This window comes from Manis pentadactyla, chromosome 8 (genome assembly GCF_030020395.1).
Source record: "Manis pentadactyla isolate mManPen7 chromosome 8, mManPen7.hap1, whole genome shotgun sequence".
Classification (NCBI taxonomy): Eukaryota; Metazoa; Chordata; class Mammalia; order Pholidota; family Manidae; genus Manis; species Manis pentadactyla.
Genome location: NC_080026.1, coordinates 107,772,592 through 107,797,428, shown reverse-complemented (window position 1 = coordinate 107,797,428; position 24,837 = coordinate 107,772,592). Strand labels below are relative to the sequence as shown.

The following is a 24,837-nucleotide window of genomic DNA, read 5'->3' as shown; positions in this document are numbered from 1 at the left end:
GGCGAGGCTGTGGAGAAAGGGGAACCCTCCTACACTGCTGCTGGGAATGTAAGTTAGTTCAACCATTGTGGAAAGCAGTATGGAGGTACATCAAAATGCTCAAAACAGACTTACCATTTGACCCAGGAATTGCACTCCTAGGAATTTACCCTAAGAATGCAGCAATCAAGTATGAGAAAGATCAGTGCACCCCTATGTTTATCGCAGCATTATTTACAATAGCCAAGAATTGGAAGCAACCTAAATGTCCATCGATAGATGAATGGATAAAGAAGATGTGGTACATATACACAATGGAATATTACTCAGCCATAAGAACAGGGCAAATCCAACCATTTGCAGCAACATGGATGGAGCTGGAGGGTATTATGCTCAGTGAAACAAGCCAAGCGGAGAAAGAGAAACACCAAATGATTTCACTTATCTGTGGAATATAAGAACAAAGGAAAAACTGAAGGAACAAAACAGCACCAGAATCACAGAACTCACGAATGGACTAACAGGTACCAAAGGGAAAGGGACTGGGGAGGATGGGTGGGTAGGGAGGGATAAGGGAGGGGGGAGAAGTAAGGGGGTATTAAGATTAGCATGCATGGGGGGGTAGGAGAAAAGGGAGGGCTGTACAAAACAGAGAAGGCAAGTAGTGATTCTACAACATTTTGCTATGCTGATGGACAGTGACTGTAAAGGGGTTTATAGGGGGGACCTGGTATAGGGGAGAGCCTAGTAAACATAATATTCGTCATGTAAGTGTAGATTAGTGATACCAAAAAAAAAAAAAGGGGGGGGGCAGTTCCTGTGTGGTAACCTCCAATGAGTTCTACACAAGAGTATAAAGGGCATATAAAAGTGTAGGCAAAGGGTCTGTTTGTGTTTATACAGAGGATCAAAGCCTAATTGGGCTACCCCGAAAATGAACTAAGATACGATATGAAAAAGAACTTCCAACATCTGCACTCTCTGGAAGAGTCATGCCAGAAGATGATCATCAAAAAACCCCAACAAAGATCCACGCACTGCTACAGCTGTAGATGCACTCATCCCACCAGTTCCTGGACTTGCCATGGGAATGAGGAAGGAGATATCTAAGCTGGCCTGTGCATGCAGTAAAACAGCAGATTTGACTGGATCTATACTGTTGCAACTCAACCAAGAATTAGGAGAAGTGCAAATTGTAGCTCTCCAAAATCTTACAACTACAGACTATTTACTGCTAAAAGAACATATGGGATGTGTGTTTAATAACAGGAATGGACTGTTTTAATTTGTCTGATTTCTCTCAGACTGTTCAAGTTCAGTTGGACAATATCCACCATATCATAGATAAGTTTTCACAAATGCCTAAGGTGCCTAACTGGTTTTCTTGGTTTCACTGGAGATGGCTGGTAATTACAGGTGTGCTTTGGTTATGTAACTATACTCCTATTATGTTAATGTGTGTGCGCAATTTAAGTAGTAGCTTAAAACCTACACACGCTGAAGTTACTCTACAAGAAGACATGTCAAAGAAATAATCAATCTTCCCAAGTTTTCTTCCGCCTGCTACTTCTATAGCTTTTCTTCTTCCTTCCTAATTACAACCCTTAAATAGAATTCGTGCCTCATATCAAATTTACCGACTATCATAATTCTTCCAAGTGGTAAAGATACCTCAAGACAAATGCTGGGCATAGAAGCTACAGGGCATAAATATGCAAAGAAATAAAAAGCTAACCTTTTCAAACAATAAGGCTTCTCTCTCACTTACCAACTTTACATTTCCCTGTATGGCCCCGGAAGATGACTGGTTAGCCAGAGACGGGTAAGATTCCTCAAGGGAGGAACAACCTAAGACAGGCACAGTTGCAGGGGGGTCATCAGGTGAGAAATTGGGGATCAACAGAGGTGAGTCTTAGAACCTCACCCCCCCCTGTTCTGAGAGAAATCTTCTGCATACGTGGATGTTTTATTGCCCTTGTCTAGCTTGGATTAACACATAGTCTACAGGCACACACCTGATCATCTACATTTGCTCTCTTACAACACTAAACTATGTTTTCTACCTTTATCTTGTATCTACCTACCACTTCAGCATTGTATTAAAAATAATAATAATAAAGAGAGAAATGTGGTATCCACATATAAATCAAGTATAAAAATCAAATGAGTATTCATATTTGAACTGACTGTTTATAGTTCATAATGCATGAGCAAAACCGAAGGTTTCTGTGACGGCTGCCCTTGTACTGTTCACCATGTAAGAACTTATTCACTATGTAAGAATTTGTTCCCCATGTAAGAACTTGTTTGTTATGCCTCAGAAGATTGGAGACTGACGAAAATTAGGCTTGGGGTGGATTAATGATTGTGCATTGAGCATTGACTCCCCTATACAGAATTTTATTGTTGTTAACAACCATCTGATCAATAAATATGAGAGAGGCCCTCACAAAAAAAAAAAAAAAAAAAAAAGGACAGACTTCCAATGGTAAAATAATAAGTAACCGGGATGTAATGAATATAGTCAAGATATTGTAACAGCTTGGTATGGTGATAGCTGGTACCTAGAATTGTCATGTATATAAATGTTGAATCACTATGTTGTACACCTGAAACTAATGTAATGTAATACTGTGTGTCAACTACCCTTCAATAAAAAATAATTATCTACAAAAAAAAAAAAAAAACTCAACAAAATGGGTATAGAGGGCAAGTACCTCAACATAATAATGGCCATATGACAAACCCACAGCCAACATCATACTTAACAGCGAGAAGCTTAAAGCTTTTCTTTAAAGATCGGGAACAAGACAAGGATTCCCATTCTCTCCACTTTAATTCAACATAGTTCTGGAAGTCCTAGCCACGGCAAGCAGACAACACAAAGAAATAAAAGGCACCCAGATTGGTAAGTAAGAAGTTACCCTAAAGAATCCACTCCAAACCTACTAGAACTAATATCTGAATTCAGCAAAGTTGCAGGAATCAAAATTAATACACAGAAATCGGGAGGCATTCATATACACTAACGATGAACTAGCAGAAAGAGAAATCAGGAAAACAATTCTATTCACAATTGCATCAAAAGGAATAAAATACCTACAAATAAACCTAACCAAGGAAGTGAAGGACCTATACACTGAAAACTACAAGACACTCATGAGAGAAATTAAAGAAGACACCAATAAATGGAAACACATCCCATGCTCATGAATAGGAAGAATTAATATTGTCAAAATAGCCACCCCGCCTAAAGCAATCTACAGATTCAATGCAATCCCTACCAAAATACCAGCAGCAATCTTCAATGAACTAGAGCAACAAACTACAGCAAATAATTCTAAAATTCATATGGAACCACAAAAGACCCCAAAGACCCAAAGCAATCCTGAGAAGGGAGAATAAAGCGGGGGGGGGGGGTGATTATGCTCCCTGACTTCAAGCCCTACTACAAAGCCAGAGTTATCAAGACAATTTAGTAGTGGCACAAGAACAGACCCATAAACCAATGGAACAGACTAGAGAGCCCAGATACAAACCCAAGTATATATGGTCAATTAACACACAATAAAGAAGCCATTGACATACAATCGGGAAATGACAGCCTCTTCAACAACTGGTGTTGGCAAAACTGGACAGCTACATGCAAGAGAATGAAGCTGGATTACTGTCTGTCCCACACACAAAAGTAAACTCAAAATGGATCAAAGACCCGAATGGAAGCCATGAAACTATAAAAATCTTTGAAGGTAACATAGGCAAAAATCTCCTGAATATAAACATGAACAACTTCTTTCTGAATGCATCTCCTCAAGCAAGGGAAACAAAAGCAAAAATGAACACATCAAACGAAAAAGCTTCTGTACAGCAAAGGACACCATCAACAGAACAAAAAGGCATCCTACAGTACGGGAGAATATATTTGTAAATGACATATCCAACAATGGGTTAACATCCAAAATACATAAAGAACTTACAACGCCTCAACACCCAAAAAGCAAATAACCCAATTAAAATATGGGCAGAGGATATGAACAGATACTTCTCCAAAGAAGAAATTCAGATGGCCAATAGACACATGAAAAGATGCTCCACGTCACTAATTATCAGCGAAATGCAAATAAAAACCACCATGAGATATCACCTCACACAAGTTAGGATGGCCAGTATCGAAAAGACTAAGAACAACAAATGCTGGTGAGGATGTGGAGAAAGGGGAACCCTCCTACATTGCTGGTGGGAATGTAAGCTAGTTCAACCATTGTGGAAAGCAATATGGAGGTTCCTCAAAAAACTAAAAATAGAAATACCATTTGACCCAGGAATTCCACTCATCAGAAGTTACCTAAAAAATGTAGTTTCTCAGATTCAAAAAGACATATGCACCCTTATGTTTATTGCAGCACTATTTACAATAGCTAAGATATGGAAGCAACCTAAGTGTCCATCAGTAGATAAATGGATAAAAAAGATGTGGTACATATACACAATGGAATATTATTGAGCCATAATAAAGAAACAAATCCTACAATTTGCAACAACATGGATGGAGTTGGAGGATATTATGTTCAGTAAAATAAGTCAGGAGGAGAAAGACAGGTACCAAATGATTTCCCTCGTTTGTGGAGTATAACAACAAAGCAAAACTGAAGGGACAAAACAGCAACAGACTCACAGACTCCAAGAAGGGACTAGGGGTTACCAAAGGGGAGGGGAGGGGTGGGGAAGGGTGGATGGGGAGGGAGGGAGAAGGGGATTCAGGGGTATTACGATTGGCACACATGGTGTGGGGGAGATCCTGGGGAAGACAGTGTACCACAGAGAAGGCAAATAGTGACTGTGGCATCTTACTACACTGATGGGCAGTGACTGTAATGGGGTATGTGGGGGACACGATAATGTGGGTGAATGTAGTAGCCACATTGTTTTTTCACATGTGAAACCTTCATAAGACTGTATATCAATAATACCTTAATAAATAAATAAATAAATAAGAAAAAACATGCTGTAGCTCTGTTGACAAAAAAAACAAACAAAACCTTGGGCATTTTGGCCAATATACCTGTAGAATGTAGTGACAAATATGTCAATTTTGTATAAACTGTCATCAACATTAAACAGTTATAAATATAAGAGTTTTGAATTGACAACAGTGCAATTTAAATTTCAGAATGAACAATCCTGTTTTACAAAAAAATTTAAAAGAAATTGTGGTTTTTTCCCTAAGAATATATCCAAAGAGCAAATTCTATGAATCAGCTTCAACAGATTTTTTTTCCAAGTGACCTACCACTTATTAAGCAAAGAAGTTCTCTGCCTCTTAGTCACTTCTCACAATCGTTATACACAGTATTTACTATTTACAGGTATCCCCCAATTTTTTTCAAAAGTTCACGTTACACTACTTCATTTTACAGAAGATCTATGTTAGTACCTATTTTCACTACAGGAAAGAAATGGAAGAGGACTATCGCTTTTACAAAAAGGGGTGAAAAATGAAAATAGCATTCAGCATTCGTTTTGCGCTGAGTCATTACAGAGGCAGCATGTAGCCCACGGAGCAGTACCACAGAGTGGTACTGCCAAACTCCCTCCCTGGAAAGTAAATTAGCATCAGGGCACCAGGGCATTGACCCTTGTCTGTATCTGTGCTTTATCTCAATTTATCTGTGCATCTGTTAGCAAGATTGTCCTAAGGTATCAAAAAAACCTAAAAGAGGATATTTTTGGGGTCTAGGAATGCTCAAGATTTTTTCCATATAAATTAATAGTAACTGCTTCTTCACTTTACACCATTTTAGTTTACAAAACATTTCATAAGGAGTCTACTTTCAGATATGGGGAGAACCTGTATGTATATGCATTTATTTTAGAAACTAATCCCATTGATTTCTAAATTTGATGTATTTCCAAATATTTATTAATTTATTTTATGTGCAAAGAGAAAAGGAAATATAAAGAAAAGAGATACAGAGATTAAGGAAGAAAGATGAATGAGAAGTTCTATCATGCAAAATCAAGTCATTCCTGAAAGAACAATCTTGGCAGAATCCTGTGCTGCATTACTGGACCAAACATTTGAAGATCCTGTATATTCTGCCATCTGAGAGCAAGCATCCTTTCAGCTGCTTATTTCATAATCCAGTAAATATTAACAGCAACAGTATCATCACTATCATTGCTTATACTTCTGTTCTTGAGTCACAGAACCCAGGCATTGGCAGCAGCATAACTTGACAACAATCCTTCCTGTTTCTTAATACAGCCTTTATTTTTTACCTTCTTTTCTAATTGTAGTTCAAAATAGTTGATTTCATCGGGATTACTTATTAAATATCTGAAAAAATATGGATTGGCTAATTTAGGTACAGTAATTACTAAAGGTATTTTTATCTAAACATCTTCATATAGTTCTTTTTTGCCTGCTTTTATTTTATTTTTATTATTTTGGTATCATTAATCTACAATTACATGAGCAACATTATGTTTACTAGACCCCCCCATCATCAAGTCTTCATATAGTTTTTTTGTTTGTTTTTTTTTTTTACATCCCGGTTACTTACTATTTTACCATTGGAAGTGTGTACTTTTTTTTTTTTTTTTGAGGGCATCTCTCATATTTATTGATCAAATGGTTGTTAACAACAATAAAATTCTGTATAGGGGAGTCAATGCTCAATGCACAATCATTAATCCACCCCAAGCCTAATTTTCATCAGTCTCCAATCTTCTGAGGCATAAAAAACAAGTTCTTACATGGAGAACAAAATCTTACATAGTGCATAAGTTCTTACATGGTGAACAGTACAAGGGCAGCCATCACAGAAACCTTCTGTTTTGCTCATGCATTATGAACTATAATCAGTCAGTTCAAATATGAATACTCATTTGATTTTTATACTTGATTTATATGTGGATACCACATTTCTCTCTTTATTATTATTATTTTTAATACAATGCTGAAGTGGTAGGTAGATACAAGATAAAGGTAGAAAACATAGTTTAGTGTTGTAACAGAGCAAATGTAGATGATCAGGTGTGTGCCTGTAGACTATGTGTTAATCCAAGCTAGACAAGGGCAATAAAACATCCACGTATGCAGAATATTTTATATAGTTTTAAGAAATAATTTTTACCATGTCTGAGATAATACATAAACATTTCTAAATCATTTAACAGGACTGAACCTCCTACTTTTTCTAAAACAAAAGTTGTATCTTCAGGAAAAGACAAAAAAGGAAAAAAACTGTCTGGGTCACCAACTTCTCTGGCCCACATCAATTTACTTTTTATTAATGTGACTCTATTAGAATACTCTTCTCCATTAATTTACGTTCTCTTGTTTCTAAGAGATCAGAATCTTTGGATAATTCAATCTTTTTAACAGTTTTAAGTCTTAACCAAAACAACTCATTCAGGTTGAACTGTCACCTATGAGACCTACTTTTGTTTTTGAAAAATTAGTCCCACAGATTTACAGCCTAATAACTCCTATCTAAAGTCTTCTCACCTAATGTGGAAAATCCTAATTTCTATTAACCTTTCCCACTTACAAACTTACCCTTACCTCTCACCAGTAAAATGTACCTATCTTTGATTTGGATATGTTGTATTAAACATAAGTTTTTTGTCTAAGGAGAAAGGGGCCAAAAAGAATGTTATCTTTTAGGTAGACTATACATTGCTAGCTATTAAGCCACAGTCTTGAAACTGTTTCTCAATAGCTATATATGTGGATTTCTGATCTACTTTTTTTAACATTCCAAAATCTATGTTAATCCACAGCAAAAACCTATACATAGTAATTGTACAAATAAAAATTGGTTGTACAAGTCTCAATGGAAAATAGCTTTATTACTTTTCCCATATTTGTTTTCCTTTTGAAATTCCATCTCTAAAAATTGCTGGAAAATAATCCATAATGTTTTATTGTTTGTATCCTGATAGATTCTCTTTCCAGAACAGAAACCAGATCTAGATAAAGTATCGAACATAGTAAGTATAATAAAAAATATTATTGCTGAAGATAACTGTTAAGTTTCCAAAAGTAAACAGTAAGTAGAATTTTAGTACACTGACCACCGAACATAGGTGATATATTAACTAAATCACTTTTAAAAGATTACTGTATTAAACACTGATAGAAAAATGACCAGATTAAAGGCTTTTTCAATAACTATTGCCAAAGATTTATGGACTTCTTAATGCCCATCCATAATGAAAGCATCATTTTATTGTGCTCAGATAAGCTAATCAATGCTCATTTATACAAGTTAAACTTTGCCAGCTTCCTTACTAAGTGAACACATATGAGAAGTTTAGTATGTATTTATATCATTAATTGTGCAATAAAAAAGACATTTCAACAGAAGAACATATTCACAACATTTATGTTGCTGACACTTAGTGAAGGCAAAAGGGCTTCCTGTTTTATTTTGATGGAAATTTCTCCCCATTACCTTTGTCACATCTTCCTGTGTCTACTAATGAAGCATTTTGTCTAAGGTCAGCAATGTCTGAATTACTGTTTGAAATAAAAACTAGTGTATCATTTTTAAAATTGGCCAAACTGCTCCTTCCCTTTCTCAGCAATTATACACTACTCAGCAACTTCCCTTTCCATCATGTTATAAAATATGTATTGCCAACTGCACCAAATCTAAGTCATAGTCGGGTTAGAACTGAGAGGCATTTAGCAAAAATTCAGAGATCCTAAATCCTGACCTCAATCTGCTTTACTTTGTTCCCCGTCAACCCTCACTTGAGGTCTCTGGGAAGGATAAAAGGTCACACGCCTATACACTGTTACTATAGGGCTTTTATTACAAACTTCAAAGTGCCCTAGTGAACTAGGCTGGTCCAGATGGAGGACTGTACAACTTAAGGCCTTGAATCACTACCACTTGGATATCCTTTGGGGTCTTTCCTCTTCTAAACCTATGTTCAAATCTCAGCCAATAGTGAAAAAAGGCCAGTCTAGGAACATATGAAGGAAAACTAAGCCAGTGGAATCATTCAGCTCAGAAACCTATTAGCTCTGAATATCATTGACAAAACTAAAAAATGAAAAGAAAAAAGAAAGACAAATATGACCACAATGCTGAAGAGAAGATGACAAGGCATTCTAGGCCGGGGAATTGAAAGAGTAATCATGTTATCTTTTATGGTAAGATTATGGATAGAGAAACCAGAGCTCTTTAATGTAATAAAAATCAAGCCATCAGTAGCTGGAAACAGAGGAGGGGGCAACTTGGTGAACCCAAATAGTAAAGTATAAAAGACAGGAATATGCTTTAATGTTTAAGATTAAAGAGCACAGGCTTTTGAATACCAATTCTGTGTCTACTACCACTCTTTAGCTGAGTGACCATGAATGAAATCCCTACTCTTTTCCAATCTGCTTCTCTACCCATAAAAGATGTTAACATCAAAGGGCTCTTCTTGTATGGCACGTAGTAAATGCTCAATATATGGTAGCTTTTAAGAAATAATAGCAAAGCAAAACAAAAATAAAAACTTGTCTTCTTCATATTTAGATAGTATCTTACATCTTTAAATTTATGAACCATTTGATGGAAATGGGAGGTGAGAAGAGGGAGATGGTACTATGTAAAAGGTTGCAAAAAAAAGATCAATACTAAATAATGATGTCTGGGATTTACTTCAAAATAATGTAGTGGGAACAAAATAATGGCCATTAGTTGATGTAGCTGGGTGTTCACTGTACTATTCTTTCTATTTTTGTGTATGTTTAAAGTTTTCCAAAATGAAAAAATTTTTAATTACTTTCTCTTTAATTAATATGGCTACACAAGAAAACAAGTTCTAATCTACCTTTGATAAACCATGAATCTAAGAGTTGGAAAGAAAAGTAAAAAGAGAACAGAGGGTAAGCATAGAAGTAAATACCTACGAATGACTTACCTAGAAAACATGCCTACACTGATTGGGAGGAAAGGGAGTATTCGGGTAATCTGCCCATGCATTGGGAATTTTTTTTTAATGCGAAAAAAAGGAGCAAACTGAACATAAGCATGTCTTAGTTAAATAAATTCAACAACTCTTTCCTCTAAACACATCATACACTTTATAAACCAGTAATTCTAAATGTACTAAATGGAGTGTGTTGCTTATGCAATATCAGACATGAATTCTACTGAAAAATGACATAAATTTCTCTGTGGTAAATTCTCATTTTCACATGTGGGATTTTCTTTTTACCAAGCAAAATACACCCTGTAGATCCTTTCAAAATTAGTTCTTCCTTCCCTTTATATTGAGAGTTTAGGGGAGGAAAAACATTCCTTCATCACTGGAAGCCTCTAAAAAGTCAGTAAAAAAATGTACTTAATAGGGGGGAGAACCCAAGATGGCGGCGTGAGTAGGGCAGCGGTAATCTCCTCTAAAAACCATGTATATTTTTGAAAATACAACAAATACAAATACAACTATTCCTACCTAAAAGAGAGACCAGCAGATACAGTACAACAGTCAGGCTACATCTACATCTGCAAGAACTCAGCGCCTCACGAAGGAAGTATGATTGAAACCGCGGCCCGGCGGGACCCAAGCCCCCCACCCACCCCAGCTCCCCGGCAGGAGGAAAGCACTCGGAGCGGGAAGGGAGTGGGAGCCCAGGACTGCTAAATACCCAGCCCTAGTCATCCACACCGGGAGTGCGGACACACATCATGTGGTGTGCCGGATATTAGGGAAATGGAACAATAAAACCTGCAAGCAGGTCCCCTCAGCCGGCGACCCTGGGACAAAAGAAAAGCGAGTGCTTTTAGAAAGTCTTAAAGGGACAGGGGCCTCACAGCTGGACAGAAGCATCCCAGCACACTCAGCCCAGCAGCTGAGAATCCCAGGAAAACTCAGGCACTCCAGCCCCCCAGAGGCAGCGCAGCTCTGAAGCCCCTCACAGCGATAAACAGCCTCCTGTCCATTCCCCCCCTCTGGTGCAGCCCCGCCATAGCAGGGGAGCAGCCTGAGAGTGGCTGCATCCACAGCAACTGCCCAGAGCCTCCTCCGCAGCCGCCCAGGCCAGACTCAGAGGCCCCACTGGCACACACATACATAGGAAGCCAGGACAGGGTGCCAAGGGTCGCCATTCTCGCAGGGGAGCACACCCAGCATGCCTGCCCCTCACTGCAGGGCTCCGGGTTGCCCCAACGGCAGCCCCGCCCACGGCGGCTCAGGACATAAAAATCAGAACCTGCTCCAAGGAGGGCAAGATGACCAGCAAGCAGGAAGGGACTTTATTCTCCCAGGTAACACATGCACCAACTGCCCACAACTACCTCTATAGCCATGAAAAGGCAGAAGAATCTAATCCAGTCCAGAATCACCTAGACAACCCCTGAGAGGGGGCCTGTGGAGATAGATTTAACCGATCTTCCTGAAAAAGATTTCAAAATAAAGGTCATAACCATGCTGATGGACCTGCAGAGAAATATGCAAGAGCTAAAGGATCAAGTTAGGAGGGAGAATACAGAAATAAAACAATCTCTGGAAGGACTTAAGAGCAGAATGGATGAGGTGCAAGAGGCCGTTAATGGAATACAAACCTCAGAACAGGAACACAGAGAAGCTGAGGCAGAGAGAGAGAAAAGGATCTCCAGAAATGGAAGAATACTAAGAGAACTGTGTGACCAATCCAAACAGAACAATATTATAGGGGTATCAGAAGAAGAGAGAGAAAAAGGGATATAAAGTCTTTGAAGAAATAACTGCTGAAAAATTCCCCAAACTGGGGGAGAAAATAGTCTCTCAGACCATGGAAGGCCACAGAACTCCCAACACAGGGACCCAAGGAGGACAACACCAAGACATAAATAATTAAAATGGCAAAGATCAAAGACAAGGACAGAGTATTAAAGGCAGCCAGAGAGAGAGAAAAAAGGTCACCTACAAAGGAAAACCCATCAGGCTATCATCAGACTTCTCAGCAGAAACCTTACAGGCCAGAAGAGAATGGCATGATATATTCAATGCAATGAAACAGAACGGCCTTGAACCAAGAATACTGTATCCAGCACAATTAGCATTTAAATATGAAGAGGGACTAAACAATTCCCAGACAAGCAAAAGTTGAGGGAATTTGCCTCCCACCATCCACCGCTACAGGTTATTTTAAAGGAACTGCAAAAAATAAAATCAACTACTCACAAAAGCAGTCAAAGGAAACACAAAAGAGCACAGAATAAAACACCTAACATACAAAGAATGGAGGAGGAAGAATAAGAAGGGAGAGAAATAAAGAATTATCAGACTGTGTTTATAATAGCTTAATAAGCAAGTTAAGTTAGACAGATAGTAAAGAAGCTACCCTTGAACCTTTGGTAACCACGAATCTAAAGCCTGCAATGGCAATAAGTACATATCTTTCAATAATCACCCTAAATGTAAATGGACTGAATGCACCAATCAAAAGATAAAGAGTAAAAGAATGGATAAAAAACAAAGACCCATCTATATGCTGCTTACAACGGACTCACCTCAAACCCAAAAACATACAGACTAAAAGTCACGGAATGGAAAAAGATATTTTATGCAAACAAGAGGGAGAAAAAAGCAGGAGTTGCAGTGCTTGTATCAGACAAAATAGACCTCAAAATAAAGAAAGTAACAAGCGATAAAGAAGGACATTACATAATGATAAAGGGGTCAGTCCAACAAGAGGATGTAACCATTATAAATATATATGCACCCAATACAGGCGCACTAACATATATGAAACAAATACTAACAGAATTAAAGGAGGAAACAGAATGCAATGCATTCATTTTGGAAGACTTCAACACACCACTCACTCCAAAAAAAAGATCCACCAGACAGAAAATAAGTAAGGACACAGAGGCACTGAACAACACACTAGAACAGATGGACCTAATAGACATCTACAGAACTCTACACCCAAAAGCAGCAGGATACACATTCTTCTCAAGTGCACATGGAATATTTTCCAGAATAGAGCACACACTAGGCACAAAAAGAGCCTCAGTAAATTCAAAAAGATTGAAATTCTACCAACCAACTTCTCAGACCACAAAGGTATAAAACTAGAAATATACAAAGCAAGCAAAAAGGCTCACGAACACATGGCAGCTTAACAACATGCTCCTAAATAATCAATGGATCAATGACCAAATTAAAATAGAGATCAAGCAATATATGGAGACAAATGACAACAACAATACAAAGCCCCAACTTCTGTGGGACGCAGCAAAAGCAGTTTTAAGAGGAAAGTATATACCAATTCAAGCATATTTAAAGAAGAACAATCCCAAATGAATAGTCTAAAGTCACAATTATTGAAATTTGAAAAAGAAGAACAAATGAGGCCCAAAGTCAGCAGAAGGAGGGACTTACTAAAGATCAGAGAAGAAATAAATAAACTTGAGAAGAATAAAATATAAAAAGTCAATGAAACCAAGAGCTGGTTCTTTGAGAAAATAAACTAAATAGATAAACCCCTAGCCAGACTTATTGAGAGAAAAAGAGAATCTACACACATCAACAGAATCAGAAACAAGAAAGGAAAATAACAACAGACTCCACAGAAATACAAAGAATCATTAGAGAATACTATGAGAATCTATATGCTAACAAGCTGGAAAACCTAGAAGAAATGGACAACCTCCTAGAAAAATACAACCTCCCAAGACTGACCAAGGAAGAAACAGAAAATCTAAACAGACCAATTACCAGCAACAAAATAGAAGCAGTAATCTAAAAACTACCCAAGACCAAAACCCCGGGCCAGATGGATTTACAGCGGAATTTTATCAGACATATAGAGAAGACAAAATACCCATTCTCCTTAAAGTTTTCAAAAAAATAGAAGAGGAGGGAATACTCCCAAACTCATTCTATGAAGCCAGCATCACCCTAATACCAAAACCAGGCAAACACCCCACCAAAAAAGAAAATTACAGACCAATATCTCTGTTGAACATAGATGCAAAAATACTCAACAAAATATTAGCAAACCAAATTCAAAAATATATCAAAAGGATCATACACCATGACCAAGTGGGATTCATCTCAGGGATGAAAGGATGGTACAACATTCGAAAATCCATCAACATCATCCACCACATCAACAAAAAGAAGGACAAAAACCACATACTCATCTCCATAGACGCTGAAAAAGCATTTGACAAAATTCAACATCCATTCATGATAAAAACTCTCAACAAAATGAGTATAGAGGGCAAGTACCTCAACATAATAAAGGCCACATAGCCAACATCATACTTAACAGCGAGAAGCTGAAAGCTTTTCCTCTAAGATCGGGAATAAGACGGGGATGCCCACTGTCCCCACTGTTATTCAACATACTACTGGAGGTCCTAGCCACAGCAATCAGACAAAAAAGAAATACAAGGCATCCAGATTGGTAAAGAAGAAGTCAAACTGTCACTATCTGCAGATGACATGATATTGTACATAAAAAACCTTAAAGATTCCACTCCAAAACTACTAGAACTAATATCTGAATTCAGCAAAGTTGCAGGATACAAGATTAATACACTGAAATCTGTTGCTTTCCTATACACTAACGATGAACTAACAGAAGGGGAAACCAGGATAACAATTCCATTCATAATTGCATCGAAAAGAATAAAATACCAAGGAATAAACCTAACCAAGGAAGTGAAAGACCTATACCCTGAAAACTACAAGACACTCTTAAGAGAAATTAAAGAGGACAACTAACAAATGGAAACTCATCGCATGCTCTTGGCTAGGAAGAATTAATATTGTCAAAATGGCCATCCTGCCTAAAGCAATCTACAGATTCAACGCAATCCCTATCAAAATACCAACAGCATTCTTCAACAAACTGGAATAAATAGTTCTAAAATTCATATGGAACCACCAAAGACCTGAATAGCCAAAGCAATCCTGAGAAGGAAGAATAGAGTGGGGGGGAATCTCGCTCCCCAACTTCAAGCTCTACTACAAAGCCACAGTAATCAAGACAATTTGGTACTGGCAAAAGAAAAGAGCCACAGACTAGCGGAACAGAATAGAGACTCCAGACATTAACCCAAACATATATGGTCAATTAATATATGATAAAGGAACCATGAACATACAATGGGGAAATGACAGCCTCTTCAATACCTGGTGTTGGCAAAACTGGACAGCTACATATAAGGGAATGAAATAGGATCATTGTCTAACCCCATACACAGAAGTAAATTCGAAATGGATCAAAGACCTGAATGTAAGTCATGAAACCATAAAACTCTTAGAAAAAAACATAGGTGAGCATCTCTTGGATATAAACATGAGCAACTTCTTCATGAACATATCTCCCCGGGCAAGGGAAACAAAAGCAAAAATGAACAAGTGGGACTATATCAAGCTGAAAAGCTTCTGTACAGCAAAGGATACCACCAAGAGAACAAAAAGGCATCCTACAATATGGGGAATATATTCATAAATGACAGACCCACTAAAGGGTTAACATCCAAAATATATAAAGAGCTCACGCAGCTCAACAAACAAAAAGCAAATAATCCAATTAAAAAATGGGAAGAGGATCTGAACAGACACTTCTCCACAGAAGAAATTCAGATGGCCAACAGGCACTTGAAAAGATGCTCCACACTGCTAATCATCATAGAAATGCAAATTAAAACCACAATGAGCTATCACCTCACACCAATAAGGATGGCTACCATCCAAAAGACAAACAACAACAAATGTTGGTGAGGTTGTGGAGAAAGGGGAACCCTCCTACACTGCTAGTGGGAATGTAAATTAGTTCAACCATTGTGGAAAGCAGTATGGAGGTTCCTCAAAATGCTCAAAATAGAAGTACCATTTGACCCAGGAATTCCACTTCTAGGAATTTACCCTAAGAATGCAGCAGCCCAGTTTGAAAAAGACAGATGCACCCCTATGTTTATCACAGAACTATTTACAATAGCCAAGAAATGGAAGCAACCTAAGTGTCCATCAGTAGATGAATGGATAAAGAAGATGTGGTACATATACACAATGGAATATTATTCAGCCATAAGAAAAAAAACAAATCCTACCATTTGCAACAACATGGATGGAGCTAGAGGGTATTATGCTCAGTGAAATAAGCCAGGTGGAGAAAGACAAGTACCAAATGATTTCACTCATCTGTGGAGTATAAGAACAAAGAAAAAACGGAAGGAACAAAACAGCAGCAGAAACACAGAATCCAAGAATGGACTAACAGTTACCAAAGGGAAAAGGTCTGGGTAGGATGGGTGGGAAGGGAGGGATAAGGGTGGGGAAAAAGAAAGGTGGCATTATGATTAGCACGCATAATGTGCATGGGGCGGCACAGGGAGGGCTGTGCAACACAGAGAAGACAGGTAGTGATTCTACAGCATCTTACTACGCTGATGGACAGTGACTGTAATGGGGTTTGTGTGGGGGGCTTGGTGATGGGGGAGGTCTAGTAAACATAATGTTCCTCATGTACCTGTAGATTAATGATATCAAAAAAAATGTACTTAATAATCATTTATTGACATTGATGATGATTCAGATTTAATGAAAAATAAGCTAAACCTAAGATTAACAGTCACGGACTAGTACTACCAATGAGAATGACAATGCTCATTATACAACAGTTTTCCCACTAAGAGCAATCATGGGAAATAACATTGGTGTTCAGATCTCCTAACACCAAAAATAAGTCTTGATGTGTATCATCATTAACAGAGGTAAGAAACAACCATGTAATTTCATACAGAAATGGAGCAAGTTAAATAAAAAGTTTGCTTCTGGAACCATTCAGTTTTGTGTTTACTTTTACCTCAGAAATTAGGTAAATATTTCAAACATTAAGATACCACACAATTATTTCTGTGTGTAAGAGGGAAGCATTTATGCTAAGGGAAATACCCTAACTGCTTTAAAAAGAGTTATTACTCAATTCCCAAGTGACCAATTGTTTTCTAATATTCTTTATTTTTCTACATTTCTAAATAAAGACAATAAAATAATATGAAAACTTTGTAAAAAGTATAAAATGTGCTTGGCAGATATAAGATGGTGACATCATTAAGATTTTCTGACACTTCCTGCTTTTTATTTGATCAGGTTTTAGAGAGTATGTTTATTCCCCTATGTTATTCGACTACCAAAAATCTTGTGAGAAAATTTTATTTCTACATGATCCCCTTCAAACTTTGTAAAACAACTATGATGGACTCACTTTTAATGACTTAGAAGTTCTAAGAAATATTCCTTTACTTCAAATGATAAAGTAGTTTTAATAGTTTTTAATACAATTTTAAGATATGACCGAGCAGAATTTTTTTTCTCTTTAGTATGAAATGTCTCAACCATATTAATTTCTAGTTTCCCAATACCAAAATATGAAATATAAGTCTAAATCATTAGTTATATCCCTATTTATTATACCATTCTTGACACATCCTACTCTTACAATTCAAAAATACATACTACCCAAAACTGGATTTAAGAACTTCAGTATAATAAGAGCATGCAACAAAGACAGGCTTTACACATCTAACTTTCTTGGACTGCATAATGAATTTGGAAAACTGACTAGGTGATATATAAAAGTATCCATAATTCTCTAAAGCAAAAGATAAACATGTGGAGCAAAAGATAAAAATAAGATAGAAATCACTGTGTCAATCATTATTGTATAGCTCTCCTAACTTGCCCCTCACAAATCATCCACTAAGTAAAGGATTCTCAGACTAATTCTGCTGCCTACCTTGTAAGATTCTCAATTTCATCCTTAAGACATCATTACATCTGATACTGTGACAGAACAAATGCAACCAATTCAAAAATGAGAAACAACAAAATTCAAAACAGTCTTTTGAAACAGTGTATTCAGTTTAGCAGCAAAAAATAAAATCATATAATTTGTCATAAATATAACCAATCATATCTGGGTTCTGTAAAATGCAAACAAAAATAATAATCTTAAAATTTCAAAACTACTACTATTGTATAGATTTCTATTACTATTCAAACTTAGAATCAATTCAGATAAGACGTCTAAATAAAGGTATCCCTCTCTACCTAAATCTTTGCTATTTACTCTCTAAAACTCGGTCACAGAACAATTCAAATACCGTAATTTACCTCCTTATCTCAATTTTGTTACATGAACCCTCACTACATAAAGACAGAAATTTAGAAGATTTGGAAAGCAAAGTTTATCTGTGTAGATAACAACTCCATCAAGTAACTAACAATTGTAATAATTCATAGAAAAGGATGTCTAAAGAAGCCTTTACTGGGTATCTTAGTTCATTCCTATCATTCCATTACTATTATCCATTATTCCATTCAAAAGGTGTATTGCAGTTTATTTTCTACCTGTACTACTCTCAAATTGAGGACATGATGAGAAAAAATGTTTGCAAATCATATACTGATGTGGGTCTAGTATACAGAACATACTCTTACAACTCAGTAATAAAAAAACAAGTAACAAGAAACAAATAACAATTAAAAATGGGCTAGGAATCTGAATAGACATTTCTCCAAAGGTGTACAAATGGCCAACAAGCACTTGAAGAGATGCTCAACATCATTGGTCATTATGGAAATGGAAATCAAAACTATAGTGAGATACCACTTCATAGCAAGCCACTAGTATAGCTATAATCAAAAAGACAGATAATAAGGAGTTGTCAAGGGTGTGGAGTAACTGGAATCCTCTTACATTATTGGTAGGAATGTAAAATACTGCAGCTGCTTCAGGAAACAGTTTGGCAGTTCCTCAAAAATTTAACACACAGTTACAATGTATGACCAAGCAATTCCACCCCTCCTTTACATACCCAAGTGTGTGAAAACAAATGCTGCTAATGTCCTTAACAGCATTATTAATAGGCAAAAAATGGGAAAAAATCCAAATGTCTGTTAATTGATAAACAAAATGTAGTATGTCCATACAAAGCAATTTAGCCATAAAAGGCAATAAAGTGCTAATATGCTACAACATGAATGAATCTTGAAAACATGCTAAGAAAAGTCAGATACAAAAAGGCCACATGTTGTATGATTATTTATATGAAATGTCCAGAATAGGCAAACCCACGAAAACAGAAAATAGATTTAGGGGCTGCCAAGGCATGGGTCATAGGAGGAATGAGAAATAACTGCTAATGAGTATGGGTGTCTTTTTCGGGTAATGAAAGTTTTCTGGATTTAGACAGAGATGTTTGCACTATCTTGTGAATAAAGCAGAACCACCGAACTACATCCTTTAAAAGTATGAATTTTATGGTATGTAAATTATATCTCAATTTTAAAAAAAAGAAAAAATTCAGAGTATGGACCTCTGTACTTAGGATACTTCCTGTATACAAGAAACAGTCAATAAAATGAACTAATTGCTTACACTAGAATTTATCCCAAAAACAATGTCCAAGTGTAAGGAACACGGCAAAGATTTTTTTTTTACATATTTGTAAATAGAGTAGAAGGTAATTTGGAAGGTAGTGATGTTAAGTTTATAACTTGAAACTACAAAAAAACCACCTTTGTTTACTAACAACTGCCTAATATCCAGATTCCATACAGCAGATGGGAAGACATAAAGGAAGTAAGAATCGAGAGAGAAGTTCAAAGACACATCAAACAAATTAAGCTCCTCTGTTGAACTTACAGCCAGTTTGCAAACAAGGAAAGAAAACTAATCATTATTTTTTGAATACCTTTGTTTGCCAAAGAAAATACTTTTTGACTGTTTCCAAATACCAAATCCAACCTCTAAGGATGAAAATTTGCTAATACGAAGAGTATCCAAAGAATATGTCACTGATTTTAGGCAATTCCAACAATAGGTTTTGTGCAATGAAATAGGGTACAGCCTCCAAATGACCTTACTTAGAAGAGACACTGTTGTGGATGACAATACTGTCCCTGTCAAAGTGATTTAAAGAACAATCTGTGTCATTATTGTAGAGTTCCACACTAGAATCTTCAAATATAGTAAAGACTCCTTCCTGAACTACGGAAAGAAATGTATTGCAAACCCCAAGTTGCCTAACAAAGAGACCCCACTATTTAAATTGCATTAGAAAATCCTACAACCTACTTCTGTAAACCTTTGTCACCTATCAGTCCACTAGACAAATCACAGACTGCAATTTAAACAGACAACTCACTCTTGTCCTTTTTCACTTATGCTCATTTGTTTCTCCTGACAGGAATGCCTGTCCTTATTCATCAAAATGAGGCAAAAATCCACTACCTTCTTCATGAAGCCTTCCTTCATCCTCTCAAGAGATTTCTTTCACTTTCAAACACTCCTAAGCACACTTGCTTGACCATCATACGGCACATTTTGCCTTATATGATAACTAGTACACTTTATTTTTTCTAAGTATTAAAACTTCTGAAGGTTAGGGCAGTTTCTCCACTATCTTTGCCCACAGCATCCAGTACAAGACAGATGCTCAATGTAAGTACTTAAATGAAGTAAGTACTTACCTAACTGCCTTTCCTTCCAAAAAATAGCACTAATACAAGTAGCTAAATGGTTAAGCAGGTACTCAGAAATCCCCATAGACATTAAATACTTAATTCATACTCTGGAAGAAATTCTGGGCCATCCTGTGTATTCTCCTAAGGCTAAAAAATTGGCATTATTCAGATATTTCCTAGAATTGTTCCAGCTACAAGCACATTTAAGAGAATTAGGGCAATTTTAAATAACTCTTTGTAAGTCAAAGAGACTCATCTTGCTAACCTTTTTCAGCCAAGATACATCTGAAGCTGATCCAGCTAAACTGAAATCAAACTTTCCCTACACTGAGCAGAGCTTTTTGAGAATACAGCAAGGATGAGGAGCAGCCAAGCGATACGTTACATCACAACAGGCAACAGAGAGAATATCTTTCTTCCTGGAATCTAAACTGATCATCCTAGCCCCAGAGGATGTCTCAATAATCATCTGGTTACCAAATTTCTATTTCGACCAGCTACTAACTCCAATTCAATTTAAAATGATGTAAACACCAACACCCCCACCTTCACAATCCTGACTGCCTCCTCCCCAAACAAAAATGAAGATGGGAGAATTAGATTTTGGAAATGAGTGAGAATACATTTTTAATTCAGAAACTGCTATAAATTAAGTATCATTTAGAAACCAAATGAGTATCTTATATTGTTAAGATAATCAGTCAACAGAATAAAATAGAAGGTTAACTGTTCAGAATCAATCCCATTAAAATAAAAGAGGAATTATTATATCTGCTAGTCACAACACAGGTGCCTTTTGGATTGTATGTAAGGATCACTGCCAGCCCTTTTAAGTACAGAAAGTTGGCACTACAACTGATTTAGAACTCTCCTCTGAGAAAGAACAAAGTTACATATAATAAAAGAAAAAATATAAGACCCAACTGATTCTTATTGGGAGACTATCAACTATATATTGCTGCTCAGATTAAAATACTGCTCTGCACTCTGGACTCTAAACTCCTGAACTTTACTACTCTGAAAGTGGAAATTTGGAGTTAAAAGTATGCTTTAAGAAAAACTGATCAGCAGATTAAAGTCCTTCTTCAAAAAATAAATGTAAAATTTGATATTCAATCCAAGTATTTACAGAAAGAATTTATTAGTATTAAAAATAAATATAACTTTGTCGAGCAGCAGTAACTAACCACTAACACTAGCAATGATAAAAAGAGGGCCCGAGGCAGAAGGCAAGGATTCAAAGCAAACAGAATTAGAATTAAGACAACTCATTAAAACCATCTAAAATAGCACTAAAGAAATCTACAGGGTTATAGTCAATTTCAAAATCTTAAAAATGAAAAAGCCCTACTAAGAAAAAACAATCATTAAAAAGGTGAAACAAATACAAGAATAAAAATTCTTCAAAATAATTTTAGGATTTTAGATTTACAATTCTGAAATCTCATTAATTTCATATGTTCTTCTCAAAACCTCCATATGCCTTTTTTAACTTCTCTTATGTGACGGTTACAAATACATAATTCTAATAGTGCTTAAGCTGATGTAATATTTTAGCAAATGTTTGGTAGGTTTAAAAGAAAAAAACAGAGACAGAGCAGGGTAAATAACAACTAATAACCAAAAGGCTGATTCCAGGGTGGCAGAGCTGGGCTTGGATTGGCAGGAGGGAAATTTAAAAATATTACCTACAAATTACACCAAAAAAACTGATTTGTGCCTTTATTATTTACACAAGCATATGTCTTAAATGTACTTTTAACCTTTGGACAACCAAAGTGATACATACCTTAAAGCATTGTTGCCTGTCATCAATTTTGATGTTACTATCTAAATCCTTAACAAAATTCACATAAATTTTCATAATGAAACACTGCAGAAATGGAAAGGTTTATATTCACTAGGCAAAGGTTACCTTATTTTTTTACTTGTTTAAAGTTTCAGTTTTGCTTTTCAATCTATTACAGAAAACATCCCTTGTGGGACATTGTAAAGGGCATACCCTCCTGTCAAGCCAGAAAGCTAAAACACAAAGACACTGAGCTAACCAAGTGCTGTAATTCTTCCAAACTGAGCCTCTGCACACCCCCTCCACCCTTCCCCCCAACAGATATGTCTATTAAATCAGTGTCTGTTCTCCCCCTCGCACAACAAAGAGAACTTCTCACCGCATGAAATTGCCGCTGAATGGACACCAGAAAGCAGGATTTGCATAATTCCTTCCAACGAAACCCTGTCGGGAAGGAGGGGATGAGGGGCCCAAGCGAACGGATAGAATCTCCTAGATTCTGCTGGGGACGATCTGGTTCCCAAGAATATTCCCCACGGGGGTGGGGGAGAAGGGGCTGGAATTCTGTGCCTCCCCAAGGACTGCGCCTGGGGGACGGCAGGAGGACGAGAGCGCATTTCCCCACACATCAGCAACACCGAAGCAAAGATGGGGAAATAACAATGCTGTAGGATAGGAGAGTCAGACACAAGGATGGACTGGGACTAGGGGGCGGCAGGCGGAGCGGAGACACCACACGGGCCACTTACTTTTTGGAGGGGGGTTAAATATATGAGTTAAGCCCTTATGGTCCCGCCGGCCGCCGCACAGAGGGAAACGGGACCTTGGGAGAGAAAAACAGACAAAACACACAGTGTGAGAGGCACAGCTCGGCCGCCCGGCCCCTCCCGGGGCGCCCCCGTCCACACTCCCATCTGCCCGCGGGGAAAAAGCCACCCAAGGTGGCCAAGGTCCGGGAGGCGGGAGGGCGGACGAAGCTCTCGGCAAGGCGGCGGCTCCGGCAAATCCCCAGGGAGGGGACAAGAGCGACCCCCATTCCAGCCTGTCTGTCGGACCCGGTGCCACCCCCTCTTCCTCCCCGCCGCGCACACACCGAACACAAATACACACACACCGACCCGAGCGTCGAGGATTAACTCCCCGGCCGCCGCTGCCACTGCCGCACGCAGAGGAAGTGCAGCCGCTGCCCCCCGCGGCCATGACACCCTACTTGGCTCGGTCAGGCGGACCCGGGGCCTGTGACAGCTCCGGCTCCCTCCGCCCCCATCTCCACCTCACGCCTCGCACACGCCCGAGCGCCGGGCGCCCGCCCGTCCGCCCGCCGCCGCGCGTGCACGCGGGGACTAGGGGGAGCGCTGCCGCCACGCGTGGGGGAGGGACAGCGGGGCCCGGGGACAGCGCCGGCGAGAGCGGATAAGGGGACTGAGCCCCGGCCCAGCACGCTCCCCGCTCCCGCGCTAAGCTCCGCGGCACCGCCGGCGGCGCCGCGGGCAAGTGGCAGCGCCGTGGGGCGAGGGTCCACAATAAGCCGGCGGCTGCGCCTAGCCGCCGGGCGGGGAGGGGGAAGGGGAAGGGGAAGGGAGGCGGAGAGGAGGGGCCGCGCGCCCGCCCGCGAACCCGCCCCGGGGAGGGCGCGCGAAGGGGAGGGGCCGGCGCGCGCGCTCAGGCCGGAGCGGAGGAGAGCCCGCCCGCAGGTCGCGCGCGCTCGCACTCCGGGGGGTGGGGGAGGGGACGCCCGAGCCAAAGAGGGCGGGCGGGCCGGAGCAGCAATTGCCTCTGCGCCGGCTCCCTCCCTCGTCCGGGGCAGCCGGCGGCTGGGCGGCCTGAGGCCTGGAGGCGGCCGGGGGAGGGTCTCACCTACACAGTGAATAAGCTTGTGGCGCCACGAGTCCAGTTCTTGCCGAAAGCCGCGTCTCTCAACGGAGCATTGCTGCCGCCTGCACACCCTCGCCATCTTCTGCCGCCCGCCGGGCCCTGCCTCCGCCGCGGCCCCGCGCACGCCCAGCCGCGTCGCCCGGGGCCGCGCACGCACCCGCGGCCTGGGCGTCGCACCTCCCGCCGGGGGCGGTGCGGGGACAGGGCCGGCCTCACCTCGCGGTGGCCCCGGCTTGGACCTGGAGGCGGCCTGAGCGCGCGCCCGCTCCACACACCGCGCTTGGCAGCCCGCCGGGCCGCTGTTCCTATGGTCCGTGGTCGCAGCCGGCGCCGCCGCCCCTGGCCGCCCAGGAAGGTGCCTTCCCAGGGCCAGAGCTCAGCCCCGTGGGCCCCGAGCCGCCTCCGCACTGTCCCCCAAGGCCACGGCTGCCCCTTCCTTTCCCTTCCCGGGACTTTTGTTTCTTAAGCCAGCCCGATCTATCACTTCCAACCTGTCTCTCGCCCGGCACCAACTGTTGCAAGTTCCGTAGTAACTGTTTCAATGACTTCGTCGAAAGTGCTCCTCCAGGAAACCTAAGAGGCAGAATTAAGAATAAGTGCATGGATGCCCGAGAAGGCACTGAGTCCTAAAATTTTCAAAGGTAGAGAACATACATTTTATTAGGCCATTGCAAGGTAGCCAACACTCGTAAATCCAATGAAAATTGAAATCAAGCATT

General features: G+C 39.4%; 1 protein-coding gene and 1 long non-coding RNA gene across 11 annotated transcripts in view; one reads left to right on the top strand and one right to left on the bottom strand.

The window, feature by feature from the left end:
- Window positions 1–10,418, top strand: part of LOC130684620 (uncharacterized) — a 65,249-nt gene extending 54,831 nt beyond the window's left edge. The window contains exons 2-3 of the long non-coding RNA XR_008998976.1: window positions 4,538–6,508; window positions 7,103–10,418. This is a non-coding gene — a long non-coding RNA (uncharacterized LOC130684620). The remainder of the gene's footprint in view (window positions 1–4,537; window positions 6,509–7,102) is intronic.
- Window positions 1–24,248, bottom strand: part of LCOR (ligand dependent nuclear receptor corepressor) — a 192,359-nt gene extending 168,111 nt beyond the window's left edge. For 2 of the 10 annotated variants that reach the window (XM_057506172.1, XM_057506180.1), the window contains exons 1-2: window positions 24,101–24,230; window positions 22,623–23,066 (exon numbers count right to left, since the gene is read on the bottom strand). In XM_057506172.1, the coding sequence (XP_057362155.1) occupies window positions 22,623–22,872 (250 nt within the window). In that variant the 5' untranslated portion in view covers window positions 22,873–23,066; window positions 24,101–24,230. The other 8 variants (XM_057506177.1, XM_057506176.1, XM_057506173.1 and 5 more) reach the window with 8 other exon arrangements.
- Window positions 24,249–24,837: the final 589 nt, after the last annotated feature.